The 22,743-nt window shown below is 41.5% G+C and overlaps 1 protein-coding gene across 1 annotated transcript in view; it reads right to left on the bottom strand.

Moving 5' to 3' along the window:
• The window catches only part of TTLL5 (tubulin tyrosine ligase-like family, member 5), a 124,212-nt gene that overhangs the window by 24,526 nt on the left and 76,943 nt on the right, over positions 1 to 22,743 (bottom strand). Inside the window, exon 29 of the mRNA XM_009887046.1 lies at positions 20,795 to 20,949. Coding sequence (XP_009885348.1) covers positions 20,795 to 20,949 — 155 coding nt within the window. The remainder of the gene's footprint in view (positions 1 to 20,794; positions 20,950 to 22,743) is intronic.

Raw genomic sequence — 22,743 nt, 5'->3', positions numbered from 1 at the left:
TCTTTCCCTCCCCTCAGCTTCAAAAGTAATAAATTAAACATTGAAAAATGGAGCAACAAGTCTTTGAGAATGGTTTGCTCCTGGCCTCTGCTGTTATCAGGAGCGCCTACGAAAGAGTGACTTTGGTGCAGTTTAATGAGCAAGAGTCTGCATTTCAGCACAGTCTTTAGCTCTGATCGCTAGAATATGCAAGTCCCTAAAACATGCAGCAGCAGTGATGTTACAATGGTAAAGAAAAAAAGCTCTGCAGAAAACTAGAGGTGAACAAAGCATTTTTATGTTCCTAAAAGAGCTCTGCCTGGGACTTTGGAGATCTTCTGAGGCACAAGGAGCTGTCCAGAACTCACCACCGTGCAGGTACCTGGAGAGAGGGAAGGGGCAGGAAGCAGCTGGCCTGTATAAAATGAGGATGCCATCACCTGGCCTACAATCTGGCTTTTGAGCTCTGTAAGAGAAGCCAAGGAAAAGCTTTTAAAGTTAATGAGCAGCCTGTCAAGGCTGCATTGGCACAATAAACATGTGGAGCTGCATTTTGGTTTCAAGTCCAGTTCAAAATGACAAATACAATCTTCCATGGTGAAGGTGTTGCAGAGATGTAGGAGAGTTTCTGTCCCAGACCATTAATCAAACTTTCCCTTCTTAGTGATGAGGCACAGATGCAGCATCTTGTAATAGTTTCAGCCTTCGTTCTCCAACTCCCCACTTTCCCAGCAGCTAAGCTACTTTTACCTACAAAAGAGGCTCTTACAATCAGTACCTTTGTGCCATGAGACAACAGAAAATGTACAAGGTCCATGTGAAAAGCCTTGAGACTGAATTGGTTTAGGCAAAGAACATGAAAAAAGTTCTGTGGATTTAACTACAATTTCCAGATCCATTCACAGGTTAACTGTAATAGCTACCAGAGGCACAATTCAAGCAACCCAGGACATTTTAATGTGCATAATTACTAGCAAATGTCAGGAGTCCCCCTCTGTTATTCTCACAATTCCCCCTTTCAACTGAGAGTTGATGTTGTTACAAGAATTTTATTTAAAAACAAAGATGTGAGCAAAAGCATCCAACTCATCTCTTGTGGTGCAGGATTAGTGCATGTTTCAATGGCTGGAGGAGTCCCTGTGTCATGCTCTTAGCTGCACAACTCCACAGGCAGGTACACATTCAGTGTCAATTTTTCCTGAGATTCCCAATTAAACTCATTTTCTTTGGTTTATTGCATGGCCTTCCTCTTATTTCAGGTCTAGACCTTCACTACTAGAGCTATGCCTCCTTCAAGGTTAGCCAGCCTTGGCACACTTAACTCAGTTCATCTTTTTCCTCAACTCAATCCCTTCTGGCCTTTGATTATATATTGCTTTTCTCTGAACTTTTTCCACTTTATCAGTATTTGGAACTAGGCAAGAGCTCAAAACTGAGCGCATTATTCCAGATGTACATGCACAATAGCTATACAGAGAAAGCCCACTGCCTTCTTGCTCCCTCACTTTATTTACAAGTACTATCAAAGTTCATGGGCTTCCTTCTTTTCTGGTATATGCTGCTGTATAATTTATTTCCTGCTCCCTGGCTTCTGAAAATTATTCCTGTTATTTCCTTGCCATTGAGAAACCTGGGGTTTGAAGCAAAAATATTTTCTTATAACAAAGGCAGTATAGTGCCAACTCAATTCTGCCGCAGATCAGGAATTGAATGCATTTTATATCCTGGGTCTCCATATAGAGGCAAGGTTATGAACGTAGCAGGTTAGAAATGAGGTGCATCAAAACAGCCTTGTGAAAGTCTAGCGGGGAAGGGCAAGGTGAGATTATGGAGCATTAGAAAACCTCTGCAGGAAGACCTAATCTACCTCATCTGTTCCTGGATTTAGCTGGCATTATCAATCTCTTTCAGGACCACTGAACTTGCCAGTCTCAGCAAATGAAGTGAAATCTTTACCCTTCAGTGGAGCCAATTTTTGTTGGGTTCCTAGTAGCATCCTTGGCTCCATGCCAGCTACAAAATACTGACAGTCTCTCTGATCCGGGGAATACTTGGCAGGTAAACAACACTTTTTTCTTTACACGTGGCAGCTTTGAAATCCACTAGTAGAAAGGCTAAATCAAGAAGAAAACCAACAGCTAGCTGGCTGCAAAGTTCAGTACCTTCACCCTATTGTGGCTCATCAGGTCATTGGAGAAGCAATGAAGGCAACTGAGCATATCTCCTCCATGTGATCTTGATTAACAAAATCACATAGCCTTTCTACCTTCAATTCGTGCAAACATGGGGTGAGCTTTACTCAGTGGAAGGCAGTTCTGGCTTCATGTTTCCTGCACATACTTCCATACCTGCAAACACAGTCCAAGCCTGCAAAAATATTTTAACAGCAAGACATACCTACAATAAGACTAACACAGAAACCTGGTATCACTTTGCTCTCATAAGGAAGTCTAGGGGAAGATTACCTGCTTAAATCTGACCTGCAATTGCCAGAACTGTGGTGTGTCATTCCCCTCCCAGTTTTAAAAATATTAATTAATGAAGTTCAGACACAGCAGGCAGACTCTGAGTGAAATTACCTCACTGTACTGTCTAGCTTTGCTTTGATTAAGATAACATGTTGTCTAAGTTTGACTTAACTACCATCTTAAATTTGATTACTTGTCCTAGTCCAGACAGAGTTTCTGGGGTGAATATACACAGCCACAGAATTAAAAGTAACAGAAACTTAGATGCAATACTGCACCACTTACAGAGATGGAAAAGGACGCTGCAGAGGATCCACTGCATGGATCAAGTGGGTCAACACAAAACATGACTCGTACCAACATTCTTCTACTTTTATTCTACCAGTGTAGGCAAGCCTGTTGAAAACCAAACTAGAAAAGACTGATGGGCTCTATTTATTCCTAGCCATATATTTTTTTCATGCTTTATCCAAGCAGATTTGCATTTTATGGGTGAATAGCAGCAGTAGCACATGAGGATGAAAACAGTAAATGAGTACCACTATCTGTCTTGAATATGCTTATGACTGGGTCTGTAATTAAAAGTCACTAATCTCTCCTGGAAACCCATACTCCCTACCTCTCTCCAGAGAGGCAAGGGTTAAGTCAGGACCAGTAAGTTAGCCCTGCACCCTGTAATGCCTCCTTTGAAAAGCCGATCACAGAGTTTACAGGGAAAGAGTGAGAGAGCAGCTGCTGTCCCAGCCAACATTTGGTTCCTATTACAGTGAATAAATCTCCCCCTCCCCCTTTTCTTTTCTTTTTTCCCCCCCTTTTTATATTAAAAGTCCATCAAACACATTTTTTTCTCCTTAATATTTTCCATTAAGTTTCCTCCTGCGTAGGCTTTCCCAGAGTGTGGTGCTCTTTGCTGTATGTGCTCAAGCAGCAGCTGCAAGATCCCACTGAATAAGAGAAGGGGGAATGAAGCAAGCAGCTCAGGCCCCTTGTTCAAATCTCAAGAGGCAAGTGAAAAGTCACAGTTGGGCTAAACTGGTGAAATCTAGAGCACTTGAGAAGAATAAACAAACAAACAAAAAACAGGCTGTTGAGTTTTGTAGGGTTAGAATTCATGAGATGGGGGAAGAGTACTCAAAGCACTCTGTCCCTGCCCAGAGCTAAATGCTTCTGCCACCATCAACCTCCCAGAAGACATAGCACAGGATGGCATTACACTACAGGGCCTTCAGTGTTCCTCCAGGGTTGTGCTGTCCACGTCTTATATCACTTGAGGCCCAAATGACTTTTTTAGTTGTGCCATATGACCATGGAGTAGAGATGTCATATGGTCCTAACTTCAGGTGTTTTGTTGTCTTTCTCAGAAGAACATGGCAAGCCTCTAGATTCCACAAAATTTGCACTGAAGTGCGTGAAAGCAATCAACTTTGCTTGACATCCAGTACACCTATAATCTTGTTATGTGGTAGATGAAAACCCTCTGACAAGTGTCTCGAAGAAGACTTGATAAATCTGACCGCTTAGATGGCCTATGAGGACGAACCATGCTGAAGTATACAGTTCCCCGATATCATGCCTATAAATTTCAAGGCCAAGAATTATAGCCAGATAACAGAACTTCACAAAAGGAGCAACACTTACACATTTATAATCTATATACCTAAAAGGAATGCTGAAATCTGTTCTACACTTCCAGAGAAAAGATGTACAAATTCACCTAATCAGGGACTATGGACAGTTTTGCCTGAAAGCTAGCTGGGCCACAGTCCTATGAGGAGAAATGCTCCAGGTAAAAGAGGTAGAGTAGCAGCACAGCACCAGCAAGCTGCATCTGCTGCTACCATTCAGTAACACAACTAAAGCTGTATAACATCTGAAATACAGTAAAATAAGAAAAAATATAAAACAAGAACTAAAGGTCACTTCTCTAGGTCCTCGCTGTGAGGCTGTATGCTTGTGGTTAACAGGCTCTTGGTTTTGGCTAATTCTCCAAGCATTGATACAAGGGCAGAGTAAAGTTCTTCAAGAGACCCTTTCCCTTAAATTTATCAACCTAGCTCCAATGCAATGAAGCTAAAAGAGTTTCTCAATACAAAGAAGATAGACTTACATAGTCCTCTAAGCTGAACAGCACTTATGTGATGGCCAAAGAGGTCTCTCTAACATTCTTATTTTCCCCATGTTATAAACTTGATTCCGCATGTAGTTTCTGCTTTCCTTGTTCCTCAAGTGGATTTAGATCAGGTAACAAGGTGTGACAAGAAATAGACTGGATTTGAGAGCAATCTCCCACTTAAAGAGAACATTTTTCCCTCCTCGGGTTCCTTTTGCAGTTCTGTTATGCTGGAGTTAAGGGAGAAAATTTTTTACCTCCTTTTCCTGTACAAAGATAACTCACCTGCTGTGGCTTCCTGAACATTTAACACTGGGATAGAGAAAGAATAGGAAGAGGTGACTGTGTCAAGCACACACTTTCTAAAGTCTGTAACAAAGCTATTACATAAAATGTAATTGGGGGGGTGGTAAAATGGTGGTAAAATATGCTCAGATCCACAAAGAGAGAATACTAGCATGAGTTATTGCTTATTGCAGAAGTTGGCACAGTAACTGCATACGCTGCATAGACGAGACTATCCTATCACATACGTTGCAGAAGAGAAAAGGAAAAAAAGAAAGGCTACCGATACGGAGACTGCAAACACTATACACAAACCATGATACAGACTTTCAGCCATCTGAAAGAGCAGCATGGCACGTTGGCACCAAAGTAATCCCAGGGTTGTGGTGCTAGCTGTTTTACAGCTAGCTTTTCCTGGAATCCCTGCACACCTCATGATGGCCACAAAACACTATTTATACTGTAAGAGGTAAGGACTATTTTTGCCTCACTCCACTGGTCACCCAACTTCCTTAGAATTAATGGAAGATATTTTCTAGAAGTGGTTATTTCAACCAAGGCAGCATAAGTTCTTATCAATGCTCTTCTCAAGCTAAAACTGTCAGAAGTTTTCCAGGTTTGTAGTGTTCCTTTCAAGAATCCTCCAGAGATACCCTACTTGCAGAAAACTACATTTCAGAAAAGAATTATGCCCTAAAAATCCACAAGGTATTTTTCAAATAAGTTTGCTATATTTTGCTGATAGCTAAAACACAGCCTAAAAAAGTAACTTCAGAACAGCATAGCAGGTTCAATTTTGAATTATATGTTAGCAATTCTTAATACAGAAAGAGAAAATATTTTAGAAAAATATATAGCCAGCACTGGAACAAAAACACCAGTGCACCTCCTTCCCAAAACTTCCTAAGTGTCTGCCTCCCTCTATTGCCTCTGGAAACTGGTAATGACATACCAGGACTGAATTATAAAAAAAAACTGCAAGAAAAAGAGTAGAAAGACTTTTATTTTTATAAAGCCTCACCTGGAAAAGCAAGCTCTTCAAGTACTGCAGAGCGAGAATCTCCACTTTTTTTGGCAATTTGTCCTCCAAGGATTAATACCACAGAAGCATGTTGCCTTGCCAGGACAGACTATTCTAGTTTACAACAATTTTGGCCTCCTTGCTGTTCTTTTGTTTTAAGCTATACAGAATACAGTCCCCATTCCACTCCTAATGTTATTCCACAAATTCATACCTCCTATTGGGATGGATCTACCTCTTCACCTGAAAACAGAGCTCAGCCTACAGCATTTCCAGTAACCCAATGTTTCAACACGAAAAATCACGGAGCAGTTCACTTTATCATAAAGGTTCAATATTTGGTGGAATAAACTGAGTTACAGCATCTTCTTTCTGGCAGAGAAGAGTTAAGTGAATAAAGGGGAAGCTCCCAGCTAACTGCCTCCAGCAGATAAAGCAGGAACAGACACCAGTCACTGCTGTAACAGAAGCTTTATATTAAGCCTTAGTTTAGCCACCACATTTCTGTCTCTCCTTTTCTGTATTGGAAAGACAATCTGGTCCCTCTAGTCTCAGCAAGGAATTCTGGGGCATCACAGATATAAAGTCTCTGCCTATTTTATGTGGCCATTACAGAACAAAAGATTAAAATTCATATGATTATTTTGGGAGGTGACAAAGCAGAAGAGAGGTGAGGAAGTAGTAGTTAGAAATGCAAAGAAAACCAAAGTGAAATAAACGTATTACTCTAGTAGGCCCAAGTAAGTGCGAGGTGCTTCACTGACACATGGCACAAGGCACTATAACTCAAAGGGTAAAATATAATAAAGCAACACTATTGCTAATGCCCACACTTGGTTTAATTACTTTTCTTTTACTTCCCTCTCTCCATCCGGGCACTGTAAAGAAGAATGCAACACATGAAGGCTGGGGGCAGAAGTGCTGCACAGGGCTGAGGCAGCATACCTGGCAGCTGCTAAAACAGAACTTCAAAGTCTCAGCTCCCTTTGAAAACCCATCAGGCAAGAACCACTCCTCCCCTTCAGCTTCTTTAGGAGCTGGTACACTTAACCACTTCAGCATGTTTGGCAGTTCTACAGCAGCTTCCAAAGCAGGTGGTGAAGTGGAAAATTGTGGGAGAGCCCCAAATCACTCAGTTGTCTCCCTCTTTCCCCAGCAGGCAGCAAAGCACTGCTGACCAAGCAGGCCAGCTGACAGACCACAATTAAGCTCAGAGAACAGGGAATTTGTGATTACACCTCTGCAACTACAGAAAAGGCACAGGCTTACCTCAGTAAACTGGGTCGATGCTATCTTTCTCCAGGAAACTGCTAAATCTGATGACAAAGACTGTCATTAGAGGAAGATGAGTAAAAGGATGTTCAGATAATTATATTGTATAGTACAAAGAGCTGGCACACTCTAAAAGGCAGTTCCCAGACTCGTCTAGGATTTGTTGAAAGATCCCTCTCTGTCAGTCCCTGTCTGCAAAAGATGCTTTAGTTGCAAAATACTTACTTGGGTCACCTAGAGCTTGAAGTCTTCTACATGAGATTTCTGCCTCTGCCTACAACTGCAGGCTAGAAGGTAGAGACTGTAAGCACTGGTTTTATGTGCAGCACCTAGAAAAAAGCTTTTCGATTCTGTCCATTTGAACAGGCACCCGTATATGTGAAGTTTCCTCCTCCAATGTGGACAGAAGAATCTATGATGCAGTTGTGCCAGCTCTAGTGGTCATCCCAACTGCATACTATATCATCTTTTCCCCTCAGGGTTTGAGAAGAATAGGAACCTAGGGATGGTGCTGTTTCTTTAGGGATGAAACATTGCTTGATTCCTTAATGACTGATTTTGGGTAGGCCTTTCAATTGCTAGGTCTTCTGGACTGTATATGGGTGTTGAATATTTCTAACGACTCTAGAAACCAAAAGCTAAGAGCAGGTATCTTCAGAGGAAGTGCAATAACTTTCAGAGGAATTTGTGGTTAAAGATGAAAAAAAGTTATGCAGTGCTATATTCCAGTCCAACCCAATCCCTTTTTCTAGAGCCAAAATGGAATAGTTTCCTACAGCGTACAGAGAAAATTGTGTAATTAGTCAGAAGCTCCCAGACTCAGGAACACAGATGGGAACCATGGAATCACTACCTCAGGAATTTCACCAAGTGATTGCATGTAATGCTAAGCATGAGCACATCAAAGATGCAGCTGCAAATGCTAAACCCTTATAAGGGCAGACTAAAATATCCCAGCCACTCAGTGGAATAATGTCCTTTCAAGAGTCCCCTCCTCGCATAGATAAGGCACATCAAGAGAGGACAACAACAATAGTGTCCAGTGTCCAATCAAAAGATTTCCACTATATGCTACTTCTTTATACTTGATGCATTTTGCAACGTTTCAGCAAATGTTCTAAATAGACTTTTCTCACAAAGGCTGCAACTGATACATTTCGCAGAAAATGATTTGGTAGTAAAGACAAATAAGAGTTCAAATGCAGCCTCCAGATGGCTTGAGCTGAATAAAGTAACATTTGCAGAGGTTAACCTTCATGTTGTATACTGTGTTTATGGCTCTCTAGAGACTACTTGGAGTATACGACAGTAAGCAAGCTCTCGCATAAAGGTGAATAACAGACATTAGAAAAAAAACTTGAAGTAAATTACAAGAGTAGTTGTTACCTAGTTTTGCTACCTAACAATATACACCATAAACACCAGAGTGGGATTTTGATAAACAAGATGCAAACCACCATGCATTCTGTAGCAGCAAGCAGAGCAATTCACAATCTATGAAGTTACATGATATCAGGAATTTCAATAATTTCAAAGTTAGACCTGCAAACAAGTTATCCAGCACCACAATTGTCATTCCTTTCACAGAAATACTCCTTAGTAACACAGGCCTAATGTCTACACTCACACATTCAGGTTCTGCAATGTTTTAGAGGCCACAATATGTTAACAAAGAATTTGCTCTGTTCAGAAAATACCAATAAAGAAAACCACTGCACCAAATGAATCATATTCTGTCACCTATGCCTCAAAACAACCTAGAAATGCGTGTGTAACTTTTGCTCTCCTTACACAGATAGTAGAGTATACTTTCATATTTAAATCATTTGGGTTAGCATCAGCAGCAGGAAAGTGGAATTTCAGAAACAAATGAAAACATGGACTCTGACCTTAGGAAAAAAACAAAATGAGTTACCAAACAATGTTCTGAACAGAAGGACAAAATATTTAAATGACTAAAAATGGACTGGATCTAAGTTTCTCAAAATACACCAGAATAATCCAATTAAGACTGGGCTTTCAAAATTATTTTATCAGTATCTTAAGTTATTTTTAAAAATTTGAAAGTTTCAAGAGCCTGTGCTTAGATCTTCCACATACACTTTTTCCTTGTTGATTTCTTCACAACAGATGAGATTGTGTTCTCTTTGCCATGTTGACAGCCCAAGTTGGAAAGCCTTTAACTGCTGTTCAAATTATCATCTACCAGAAAATATTTACAGAGAAGCCAAAATCTTTAGCATCGTGAGACTGTCAAAGAATCTTACACGCAAGTGTCTTTTAGTGGAGCAAGATCAGAAATATATCAAACAGAACACTAACAAGTTATTTCAAGATTTTTTTCTTAACATCACAGTTCAAAGAAACAGCCATGGGAAGTCAAAGTCACTACACTGTAACCAGAATGTTGTCTTTAATGAGTACTGGAAAGTTCTCATTTGAAATTCAGAATTGTTTATAAGTTATAGAAGCTATTAATCTGAGATACTTATTCATCAGTACCATAAAAGACCAACATCACTGTCAAACCTGAGCTTCTGACTAATACAAAGAATACTATTCCATTTATGCTGCTCTGTGGCTAAAATCTCAGAAAACAGAAATCCCTGAAAATACTTAGTCAGTTGTAAAGAGATATGTGGATCTGAAAGTTCAAACAGTTCCTAGGAATGCCAAGCTTTCGTTGGTATGACTGTTACCTCCTTGTGGATCTATACTCAGTCACCATCAGCAAGAATCAAAATTCTTAAACTTACTCAATTTCAAGTCTCAATCTCCAGCTTTTCAAAATGCTAAGTGAAGCTGACACCTCTTTACTCATCAGCATCTTTATCTCAATATCAAAAAAGAAACAGATGGTCCAGACTTGAGGTTTCCTCCTCCTCTTCACATAGTCTACCAAACTGAAAGTTTTGTGCTGAATTTTGAAGAACACTTAATTTTCAGCACTGAAGACATTCACAGCCCAAGTTGCCTACATTCTTCACAGAGGAGAATACAACTTTTTTTTTTTTCCCCAACATCAAGCAAATTAAGAATTCTTTATGCATCCAAAAGGTTAAGTCCACATAAACCACAGCCCTTTTGCTCCAAAGGATGACTCTTGCCCAGGCTAAGCATTGCTGGCAGACAGCTGCCAAGTAGCATGTGCAGCACTGCCAGATAATCTTTTTAGACTAACTCTTCAGGTAAGTCCCACGTGCCAGGTAGCAGAAAGACAGAAAGGGCACTGGAAGACATTTACTGAGCCAGATTCAATCTGAAATTCAGGCAAAGAAGCCATGCAACATCATGGATACCAGCAGCTGGAACATAAACAATGTCTTTGATAAGGCACACTCACTTTTAAATTCCTTTCACAAAAGGTTGTTGTTCAGGGCCAGTTTTCAGCAGACTTGGATCAGCCAGGCTGCCTTGGCCTCTCCCTACATGCTTGCTGTGGACAGTAATTGGATGAAAAATGTTAATAAAAGTCCAGTGAGTGCAACAGGAGAGTAGTAACTGTGGTATCTTTAAGCGTTACCTAGCTCCCCCCACCCCCTTTTTTTTTTTTGAAGAGAATATCCATCTTTCAACTATTGTTACAGAATGAAACCCTAGAAATATCTGCTTGTGATAAAGGACTCTGGATACAATCGGTATTTCCACCCTGACGCTGCAGAGCCTACCTTTAATAGTGCACTTAATCTTTGTAATTGGCACTAGTTCTGGACAACTGAATAACCAGCTTTCTCGAGCCACCAAAATGCTTTCTTCCTCATTACCAACCAAGTCCTCTTACCCAGAGCATTTTGGTCAAACCACTCACTGGCTGATATTATACAGTGTTGGGTAAAGACTAAAAAAGTACTACTAACCACAAATGTTACTCATTATTACAGTTCACACTATTACCTAAACAAAAAGCTGGCATTCCACACTAGAGTTTTGGTTGCCCCATCTTCTTCAGATTAAAATATATGTGCACTTCAAAAACCCATCAACTAGTGAACAGGATCACCAAGCAAAGCTGTCACTACATGCACAGGGAAGCTGATAGACTTCCTGAGTTTTTTTATGCTTTTTTCCCCTCCCCCTTTTGAAAAAAAGAGTTTTTTGCTAAACACTGGAGCCCTGCATGGTTCACAAACAGCTGCTGCTTGATACCTACAGCCCAGAGTAGCCCTGGAGAATAACAGGCTATCATGAAGCCAACATCATACAATTCACAAACTTTTGCGTCAGCTACAAAAATCCCCCAGTCTGAAAGGTGGGAAAAATTAGGTGACAAAGCAGGATCTTCATAGGAAAGGTTAACTAACACTTTCAGGGATAAGAAAGGGGTTTCTTTGTGCTTTTGGCAGGGAATTCCCATTTACGTCACAGGATAAAACATCAAAAAGAGTACCACGCTCAACCTGAGCAAGCTGAGCGAAAGTATGACCTCGGGCTGGATAGAAGACATGAATGTGTATTCGTGGAAACTTCGTTGTACAATGGAAGGTAGCCCCAAAACAAAGCCTAGCAGAAAGGAAAACCCTTTGGCCCCTTTTGCTACATCCTGCTCTGGCATTCACACTCGGTCACTGAAACTCTTGCCTCATATGAGCTTGACTCCAGGCCCTTTGGCTGCTGACTTCAGAGAGTTGTCCAGGGACTGCCCAACATGAGGGCTGCCTTCTGGAAAGGCTTTCCACATGGATCTCAGCTCACACCCTGATCCCAACATCTGACAGGCCTACTGATCCCAATTCAATTTCTTTTTCTCAGCTGTACAACACCAATGTCTTCAACGTAGCTGTTCAAGACCTTTGCTCTCACCCAGTAACCAAACTTCCTTTCTAACACTACCCTCTAGACACCTCCATTTTCTTGAAGTGAAAAGGTATAAGGCAGACCTGGAAATCTCCAAAATATTCATGAGTTCAACTTCAGGACAGCCCCAGAGACTGTGAAGCAAATGAAGGAAAGGTCGCCAACGTGTCATGTCCTTCATAAGCCTGGCTTACAAAGGGGATTTCCATTTTTACAAAGCAGCATTCTGTTGTGTGTCTGGGAGGGAGGATACAGAACATGCAGCTCAGAGATTTCAAAGTGCCTCACCATGACCCACAGGAATAGCACAGTTCAAAGATGGGCCCAATTCAATCCCTCTGTTCGTAGGCCAGATGGACCTGCCCTAAGATCAATGCCAGAAAGGATGCTCTTCTGGGAAACTTCCCAATGCCCTTCTCAGCTGCACAACTGTGAACTAATTCAACAGCTATGGCATAGTAGCACAGCTTTCATTTCTACCTCACTACCTGCAAGACCAATCAATGGACAAAACTTGAGGTCCCTCTGTGGGGAAGAGCCAGGGACAGAGAAAAATATCACTAAAAAAAAATTAGGAAAAGGGGAAAAAACAGACATTCGTGGGATTCCCTGACAGCTCCGTGCAGAAGGAAGGGCTGGGCTGGAAAAAACAGGGCCCCAGGTTCCTGCCAAGCTGTCTGAGGCCCGTCCTTTCCAAATAGCTCAAAGAAACAGCCAAGGCTCCCTTGTAACCCTTTCAGAACTTCTCTAGAGAAAAAGGCTGCTGTGGCCAGAGCTGCTCCCGCAGAGCACCAGACTACAACTACAGGCGTCCCCTCATTCCTAGAAGACTGTAAGCAGCAGATTCTATCTCCCCCATGAGAGCTACTGAAATGAGACCTACAGCCACATTAACCCTCTGAATACCACTGTGGAAAGCTATTTTAATGGTGACTGGGAGGTTTAAATAAATGCAGAGGAAAGGGAGATTTGCTGGTCGCTTTGCAACATGAAATATCTAGAACCTACACAGGATAGTTCAAACAGATCTAAGATCAGGGATAGCTGGAGGGAGGCTTGAGTCAAGTAGTACAAGATACTAGAAGATTTCAACTTGTTCTATATTGAATTAGATGCTTATTAGAACAGAAAACAGCACGTGACTTCCATCACAGCCAACAAAATCCACTGGTGGCAGCTGGAAGCAGGAAGAGGAGAGTTCACTGGTGAGGACGGAGGAAAAAAAAATTGTAGCAGGACGAACTGCCTATACCTGTTGCTCAGTTTTACGTTTACTGCAATAATTGAAGAAAAACAATGGCATATTAAAAAAATAATTCAGTGTTTAGCATGGTCAGAAGCCAGCAAGATATTAATATATGTAAGTTATGAGTTCGAAAATAAAGATACAACAGTGTTACTTAAATAAAACCAACATTTTACTCCTACTTGATGTACTGTTTTCATTTCTTGTCATCTCTATAAAGACAGCCAGACAATTATTAGAGGGCTGGGAAGATTTCCATTTAGAACTTGAAAAGAATGGGAATGTTTAGTTTAGGAGAGACAAGTAAGAAGGGAGATGATAGAAACATAGAGAATAAATAGTGCAGAAAATAAATTAAGTATTTCTGCTTGCCTTCATGTAATAAGGCTGCAGAGACCTTTGGCAAATTTGGGAAAAAAATAAAAAAGGAAATTTTTGTATAACATGTAATTCACCTGTGGAACTCACTGCTACAGCTCAATGAGACCACAGTTTTTCCAGAAAGTAAAAATATATGATTCATGACAACATCCCCACTAGACTATGTAGAACAGAAAGTACTGTGAGAACTACAAGCCAGCTGTTAACAAACAGTTGGAGGGTAAAAGCAAGCTTCCCCCGCCCAAGACAGGGCATTTCACTGCTGCCCCTCAGAACATTCCCTGTGCTTCTACTGAAGATGGTGGTGGTAGTTGCTCTGAAGCACAGGACAGGAGAACTAGACAGATTAGCAGCCCAGCCCAGGACGGCAAATCCTATGTTTACATCAGGGTAAGGTCAGTTTGTGGAGGCAGCTGAAATGAGAAACCCAAAACCACTGCACAGTATTGGTGGGAGAAAGGTATGAAACCCCTGTCACTCCCCTGCACCTACCAACATGGACTCCTTGCTGGAAACAGTGGGAAAGATCCTTGTATCACCTCTGAAAGGCAGCTATGCAGTCAAAGAGAAACCTGCCCCCCTCAAATTCCAAGAGCTATTTGCAAAAAATATAATTGCCCAAGGCCAGCAGACACAGGTAACTCAGCTAGAGCCATGCCCCAGGCTGCAGCTCCAGCAAAGCCTCCCAGAAGTAGCTGAGCACAGAGGCCACACTCGCACAAGTCCGCTGGTGCCCCACTTTGCCCTGCTGCAAGGCCCCAGCTCCCGCCTCCGCCTCACAGCCCCAGCACTGGCTCCTACGGTCTCCCTGCACGCGGCCCAAACCCCCTTCGCCTCTGGAAAGGGTCCTGCGATTAATCTCACTTATTACCTCGGAAAAGTAACAGCGCGGCGGCTGCCAGCCAAGTCCGACTCAACAGCGTCTGGGGAGCCGAGGCTGCAGGGCCAGGCCTCAGACTGTCTGGGCAAGTCACGAGCTTTCCGCCTTTCCTCTCCCGGAGGCTCCAGACAGACAGAGCCAAGGCCTAGCTGTGGGAAGCAGGGATCCTTCAGGACCGTGCCAACCCATGGTGCTGAGGCTCAGGGCGATTTCCGAGCAGGATGGAGAGTAATTGGACCTGCCATCACAAGTTTCTTTAGTGTGACCAAAATATATATAGAAAAAAAATAGAAGGCAAGCCATGTATTTCTGAAGTTTAAGTCAGCCAATTCACTTCCACAGTTAACAAGTTGTCACCCATGACCCTGGGAGATGTGTTTAAAAAAAAAAAAGGTTAAGAGGTTGCTGGGGCAGGAGAAGACTGTTACAGGCACAAATATGCATGGGTAGAGGAAGAACATGCACAAACTAGAGACAGGATGAGTTGTAAGAACTTACAGCTACCCAGGCAGTACTTTATTTTTTGCCCATCCTTCTCAAACCTCCTCTGAGCAGAAGGTAATAATAGACTAAACCCCAAATTCAGGGCCCTCAGAAATGCTGCTTCTCAAGGACCACAGGCAGAATCAGCATGACAGAGCTGCGGAGGAAATGCAGACAGTCACAGAAAAAGAAAATAAGTCACTGTAGCCACCCTCAGTTACTTCTCTACCTCAAATAAAGAAATCAAATTAATTTAGGCATTAAGTTAAAGAGAAAGAGAGAAGAGGAGAAACGGTATGAGGAGCAAGGAACAGACACATGGCTATGCTAGCACAGGGCCGGACTCAGTATTGGTCTGCTGTTGCTCTGGCACTTCTGTGCTGCTTAGCAAGGGAGGTGTTAAGGTCAATGGAGTTTGCTCAAACAGAACTGAAGGCCTATTGTGTAGACCGCAGTCCCTGCTGCTTTCTCCCTTCATTTCCTCCAGAGGCATCAGTGCAGCGCAGTCTCCGAGTTAGCTTGCACCCAGATGCTGTGCAAACAAATAGGCTCCAACTGCTTGGCAAGTGTGGCACAGGACAGCAATCGGGCAGCCTCTACCTTGCAAGAGACTGCAGGGATCTTGAAACAAATTATTTGTAAGAGAATAAAGTCACTATCAACCCTTAAGATGCAGAACTACAAGGTAATACATAAGCAACAGAGAGAAACAGATTAATTCTTATTCTCTCCCTCCTACTTCTAGCTGCAAGCCCATGTGTAGTTAGCTCTTTCCCACAGCCCCTGCTGCAACGTCCATGCTGCTTCTGCCATGCTAAGCCCACTTTGGCTGAGCTCACGAGTCTTACAAAAAAGCAAAACTGTCCCATCAGCTGCTCACCCTTGTAGCATTGTGAGAATCACCTTGCACATTAGCACATCTCTTGGCTATTCTAGTATCACTCCTCATAGTCCTTCAGAGCCTGTCTAGTCAGGGTCACAGTCTGATTTCTTATTTTACATTCCACACCTCCAAAATTTAAAATAAAAACTGAGGAAACAGTGAAGCCACTTTCACTTTCCCTTTACATCAAACACAGCAAGCTGCACCTTTGACACACAGGATCAAGACCGGTGAGCCACAATTAGCCTGTGATAGCTGTCCGGGAGCTTTTCTGGCAAAACTTTTCAGTGGAAATAGAGAAGCCACTTACACCAGCACAGAACAAACTTTCAGAAGACGTCAGAGTCTTCCACATCCTCACAAGTCCAAAGGTTATATACTTAGTATGATCACAGCAGAACATCTGACACCTAGAATATGTAGTAGGTATACCCCTAGCAGTAAATGAAACTGGCACAAAGCACCAGCAGGCACTAGGTGGGGAAGGAAGATATAAAGTACCCACTACCAGCCCTGGTTTGGGAGACTGCAAAAGCAGTATAAGCTTGTCAGGGGATGCCGCACAGGGGTCTTAGTTCGTGAGCTAGGGTGTGCAAGAGAGTGGAGTGTACAGTCATTTTTCAGTGTGGAACTTTTGGGATACAAATTAATATATATATTTGCTATTAGAAAAGGCACCGGAAGCTAACATTTTAAGTGGTACTGGACTTCCTGCACCCACACTGTTCAGTTGCTTTGTACGTGAGCAGTAAATATATGCAATGTGACCCAGAAACACCTACTATGCGAATGCTCTAATTATGCTGTGAATGGGCATGAAGTCCGATTCCTTCAAAAAGCTGCAGGTTTACTGCCTATCAGATATTTCCAGAATTTCCAGACACAAGGCATGTTGTTTGCGGTTCCTGAAAGCCTAAGATGCCAAATGTCTGGGTGGCATCTTCTAGTTTCCCACCCCATTTGATACTTCCAGGCAAGGAAAAACAGAAGCGAAAATGCACAAAGCAGAGCCTCTTTGGAAAACTGGACATATGGCAGGTACGTGCGCACAGCCTGTGAAGCCCTGAGCAGCTGCCACTGTTACTACCACTAAGAACAACACCAGAGCAAATTAAACTTAGAAATCTCTAGATAAGAAAATTGAGAAAGCCTCATTTTATACAATTTAACCCAGATTAGACAGCCTGCCAACAAAACATCATTTCTCAATGAACATGAGCACCTTGGCTGAAATTATGAGCTAAGACGTATTTTGGGCATGTCAAGCAATGACAAGAGGAGAATCCCTTGTTTCTGACTGCAGTAGTCCTCCCAGGCTGTCTGGTATAATTTGGACAGCCGTTCTACCCTCTGATCGATGACAGGAAAGCTCGCTTGCCTGCCTCTGCTAACCAAGTTAGAAAAATCTGTCAGAGGATCCAAGGGAAAAATATGCCGAGTACTTTAGAAGAGCTAGGTTGGTCTTGTCTTTACCTTTGAGAAAGATACTACAAAAAGAACAAGAAGCTAATGAAACAGAGGTCTGAGAAAACACTGACCATTTCACTGCTGAATTCTTACCAACTGACTCCCCATGTGAGTTCTAAGAGATGAATCTGAGCAAGGATGGCTGCTGTTGAATGCAAAGTGCCCACTGAAAACACAAGAAATCTGTACCAGTTAGAAAGAAATCTCTGACTAGCTTTGGTTCAGGTCTTAGAGATTAAGTGATCCGCAAAGATCAAGTTATTCTTTGAGGAGAAATCCACCATTTTTTTCAAAAGACAAGTGACACAGCAGTTGCATATTACAGTGCCAGAAGCCTCTAGGAATGTCTACCATCCCCACAACTACAGATTATGCAACTATTTGCCAACAGGTACTCAAAAGTTAGTTTAGGTTCTGAATCAACAAGCTTAGTTCTCTTAAACACCTGATTTTTTACCTTTTTATTATGCAACTGAGAATGCTTTCAAGAGAATGCTTTTTCAAGAGCAGTTCTAGTAAGATCTTGGCTTCAGTGACTGGAAATTAATTTCACTGGATAATGAGGATCACTTTCATTTGTTATCTTTATTACATTACTGAAATTGTGATAAAAATGATATATGGGAATCTTAAATAGTTCTACTACAAAACACATAACCATGTTTAGTGACTTTACAGCAGAATGTGAAAGGGTGACAATCCTGCCTGATGGACAGAGTGAGAAGCTGAGATAGAACTGAAATAGGGCACTGAGACAGGACTAGGGTTAAAGAAGGAAAGAGCAGATTTGGTATAGCCTCAATGAGCTACAGAGGGCAACAAAGGCAGGACTGCAGCCAGCATGGCAGAGGTTGGCAGCCACTTTGTGGTAGTCAGAAGTAAGACCATGTACAACTTGGAACATCTCTCGCCTCTTGCGTAGCCCCGCAGGCTGCTCTGTCTGGGGCACAGTAAAAGCCTAAACCATCATTTGAGTGGGAATAGAGCTGATGCTTATAGAAAGTGAAAAAAAAAATCTCAAAAGGCACAGCAGTGCAGATTTCTGAAATAACATTCAAACATATACAGAACTGTTCTCTGTCTCTATATTACAAACTCAAGATCTCCTTTGCCTTTTGGTGATCAGACGACTGATTCCACACCTGATCTCATTGAACCAAAATAATTCAACAAAAGAAGGGAGAACTACTTTTCAGAAACATTTAGATAAGTCAGTACTGGGAGGGTAGGAATTAAAGAGGAGGAAGATTTGTCAGTAAGAATAACCTGAATCCTATAGATTGCAAGCATCAAAACAAAATTTGCAAACAGACCTCAGCAGCACTAAAATGGCATATAATTACCACAGAGCCATACAAAAACTGTAAGGACTAAGCTTCAGAGGCAGATGTTTGAATTGGAGCCAAGTGCAAGACAGATAAGAGACCCATTTACAAAACATTTCCATCCTCGCTGAATTCTACAACTGATAGACCAGAACCTTAATGGAACAAAACAGGAAGCTTTTCTTCAAACAGTCATCCAGCACCAAGCACAGGCTGACACCCATCAGAAGACTCTCTATGAACTGCTTGCTCCAATGTAACAGATCAAGTAACAAAAAAGACATTAACAATACAAGATAGCCATCTCCATATATTACAACCTTGATATTCCTTTTGGGACACTCATTAAATAAAAGTTCGTGGCCCAAGTAATCCAGCACTGCCTCAAGAATCCTTTTTTCATTTCCAGATTTACAAAAAAACTTTCAACAGCCAGTATTCTGGCCATTTGATACAGGCAACCATGAAGACAAAGTAATTCAATAAAGGGTATTAAGACATCTTTGTCTCTTGCTCTGAGGACAAAAACAGAGCAAGTGAAGTACTGAAAGACCAAATGGTTCATAAAAGGTTTGAAGATGGAATCTTATACCAGCTGTGGCCAGATAATTCTGAAGTACTTTTGCATTGCTGTACAAAATAAAACAATTTCTAAAGGCATTAAACTATGCATACAGTTCTAAATGAGGCATAACCCTGGAAGTAGTTCAGAGTGGAGTTCTGGGCCTTAAACAGGGTTTTCAGATCTACAGGTAACATATAACAAACGGTTTCAGAGCAATGTGGTAATTGCAGTGACTTCTGCAGAGTTCTGCAACAGAAGATTTTGATGATGAGTAATCCTTTTCCAGCTATGTCTGCGAGTGCAGGCAGAGGTGCAAGCAGAGTTGAGAAAGGAACGGAAGCTCCAGGACAGCCTGCACTCTGCTGCTCTCTGGAGCTATGTGGGAGCAGAAGGCAGTTTACACCTGTTGGATAGGTTCTTTATTTGGATTAGGTAATAGCTCGCCTGGCTGGGCTCCAAGAGCAGAATCACCACCACCTCTCTCAATAACTCTAAACCCCAGAGGCAAACATTGTGCTGGAACAGAAACAGGCCAGGAATTCATTTCTCAAATTCCTCTTCTTTAGGCAGGATGAAAAGCAGTGACTGATGAAATAAGAACAATTTTACTTGAGCTTTCCAAATCCCATTCCAATCCTCCTATTGAAGAGCCCATTTGGGAAAGGATGACGACTCAGGTCACATGCCTTTTGCGCTGTGTGTCTGCCTCTCTCACCTCCCTTTGTTTTCCAGTAGCGTTCAGGCACCAATGAGAAGAACTAGTATTTTCACATATACAGTGTTTTCCAGTCCTAAACTCATGTGTTGGAGAAGCTCTGCCTCACTATTCAGTTTTAAAACACAAAAATACAGACTTAGGCAAATGAATAAATAATATTTACTGAAGTGGCAAAGGAAGAACTCAAATCTCTAGCAATCCTGGGCCTGTATCCAGCCTAGTCTACTGCAGCAAGCTCGCCTTGCTCCTGGCTTCCACAATTCAGAATCCTTGGGGTAAATCCTGCTGCTCTTTCAATCCCAGGAAGTATGGTTTTACTGCAGAATCAGTCTTCTGCCCCGAGTCCCATGAGTCACCCACAAATATAAATTCCAACGTCCAAAATTAATAAAGAGCATCAGTCTTCTGCCCCGAGTCCCATGAGTATATCAGCCACAAATATAAATTCCAATGTCCAAAATTAATAAAGAGTGTAAAGAAGCCATCTGAAAAAAAACTTTCATGAACATATCAAGAAGCTGCTCTATCTTTGAACAATCTAAACTTGACGTTCAAGGAAAAGCATGAGGATAAGGCCTTACCAGAGATTTCTGCAGTATCAGGTATAAGTTTGCATTCTGCACAAATGTCTCAACACAAGCAAACCTAAACTTACAGATGCAGGGATGAGAAATGATCAAAGAGAAATAGACTTTCATTCTACATGTTCATCCATGCCCTTATTTCACCATGAACCTGCCAGGTCTGGGAACATGGCTCTATTTTCATAGGCCTAGTTTCCAGTATAGTCCTGAGAAGAACCAGTATTAGGCCCTTAGATGTTATCTTCTGAGCAAGAGGCCAAACACAAATTACAAATGAGCTCCTTAGTGCATTACACTCTCCTGCAAAAAGCCATAACAGCAACTTTAACTTACCTGACTGCTGAAGAGACAGATCTTTTGTCAGTTATATGAGTGTCTGATTGAACAGCCCACGAGGACCCTCTTTTGTCGAGTGGTGATCGGTAGCTCTGTGGGGCAGCTGCAGTCCCCTTGCTTATAGCTCCACTTGCCAAGTTCAGGTTTGTTAACTAAAGTGGCAAAAAAAAAAAAAAGAAAAAACCCAGACATCAGAAACAATTAAAAGCCAAGAAAAGAGCAAAAGGTGTGACACAGTAAACTGGATAGAGTATGTACTCAGAGAAGTAAGACTGCTAGAGAAAGTAAATCTTTAGATGCAGAAAAACTGTGCTAGTTGCATAAAGTAGTAGGAGACAGAACACCAACAGCCACCACGCTTGAAATGAGTTCAAGTAACAGCATGAAAACTACAACCCTTCCATTCACAGAAGAACAAAGGAAGAAAAGAACAAAGATGGGGCAAAAATCCTAAAGTAAGAAAGCAACATCACGTTCCTGCCCTGTGAAATCTTAACTCTACATGCACTAATCAAAAGCTAGAAGCTCATATTACATTGACCAGAGACCAGAGTGTCTACCCAGTCATCATGAGCTGTGTCACTAAGCCAGCCATATGCATCGGTCCTCTCTCTACCCCTCTCTAAGCATATGTACAGGCACAACCCAACAGCATATGTATTAGACATAAAATTCAAAACCAAACTCTAACACACATGAAAAACTTCTCACCCAACCACTTCCAAACTGTTCATACAAGTAAATACAATTTTAGACTATTAACTACTGTATTAGGTGTATGTTTGTTATATCACACTCTAAAACTATTTGTGTTTTTAAGCATGTAAAGTGTATTCCATTGTTTCTTTTCCTGTGCATTCTTCTTGCATTGCTTATCTTCTTGAAAGATCAAATTCTGCAAGCAGACACAATCTGTTGGTTTACTGAAGAGCACCTAAATACATAACATATCTATTACAGCAATGTAAGTATTAGTTTACATTTTAAAAAAACCCTAAAAAACAAATCATGTTTTATGAAGGTTACAAAACACTACAAAGGTTGTAAAGCTAAGATTCCCAGTCAGTCACTGCCAGAATTACGTTTAGGAGCACAGAACAGACCTGGTTCTGCACCAAGATTAAGGTAATGTGGCAAACAAGACTTATCTGTCCTGCCCCTGCTCGCTTCTGTGGCAAGTGGAAGGTAGCCAGCCAATGAGACATAGGACACAGACAGAAAGAAGAGTCTAACAACTAGCCCTGCATCTGCTCCAGATCTCAAAGGTGATGTTTATTAACATTAAGCACAGAAAACATGAGTTCACATGGATAAAGTTTCAGAACATTACAAGAACATTACAGTTTAAAACAAGATCTTACAGTGGGACATATTGGACAAGCTTAATAACTTGATGGACAGTGCTACCCATCTTATATGGAAAACAGCATCAGGTGTCATTGTGGTGCCTCTGTCTCACCCTTAAATGTTGTTGTCTTCTGCAGAATTTAATTATTTTCATTGCAATAACAGAAAGCATCTAATTAGGTTTAGTTCTGATTGTGCCAGGCACTATGCAAACACCTAACAATGACAGTTTCTGGCCACAAAGAGTTCATTGTCTGAAAAGAAGCAAGAAAGGCAAATGAGGCAAACACAGAGGCCAACATGGTAAATGAAACAGGCTATATACAATTCTTAGCTTGTAAGCAACAGTGATCACAACTTTGCTAACACATCCAATGTATGAAATGAAAGTGACTGTCCAATTTTCTCTCCTTCAACAGTGATCACAACTTTGCTAACACACCCAATGTATAAAATTAAGGAGAGAAAATTGGATAAAGTCACCTTATCATCTTGATACCAAGAACCATTTAGTCTCATGAATTACCACCTCACCCCTGCTCTATTAATGCTATATTCTTTCCTCTCTAATAGTGTGTCATTTCTTTGAAAGCTGTCTT

This window comes from Charadrius vociferus, unplaced genomic scaffold, assembly GCF_000708025.1.
Source record: "Charadrius vociferus isolate BGI_N301 unplaced genomic scaffold, ASM70802v2 scaffold14, whole genome shotgun sequence".
Taxonomy (NCBI): domain Eukaryota; kingdom Metazoa; phylum Chordata; class Aves; order Charadriiformes; family Charadriidae; genus Charadrius; species Charadrius vociferus.
This window is presented reverse-complemented; position numbering and strand designations above follow the sequence as displayed.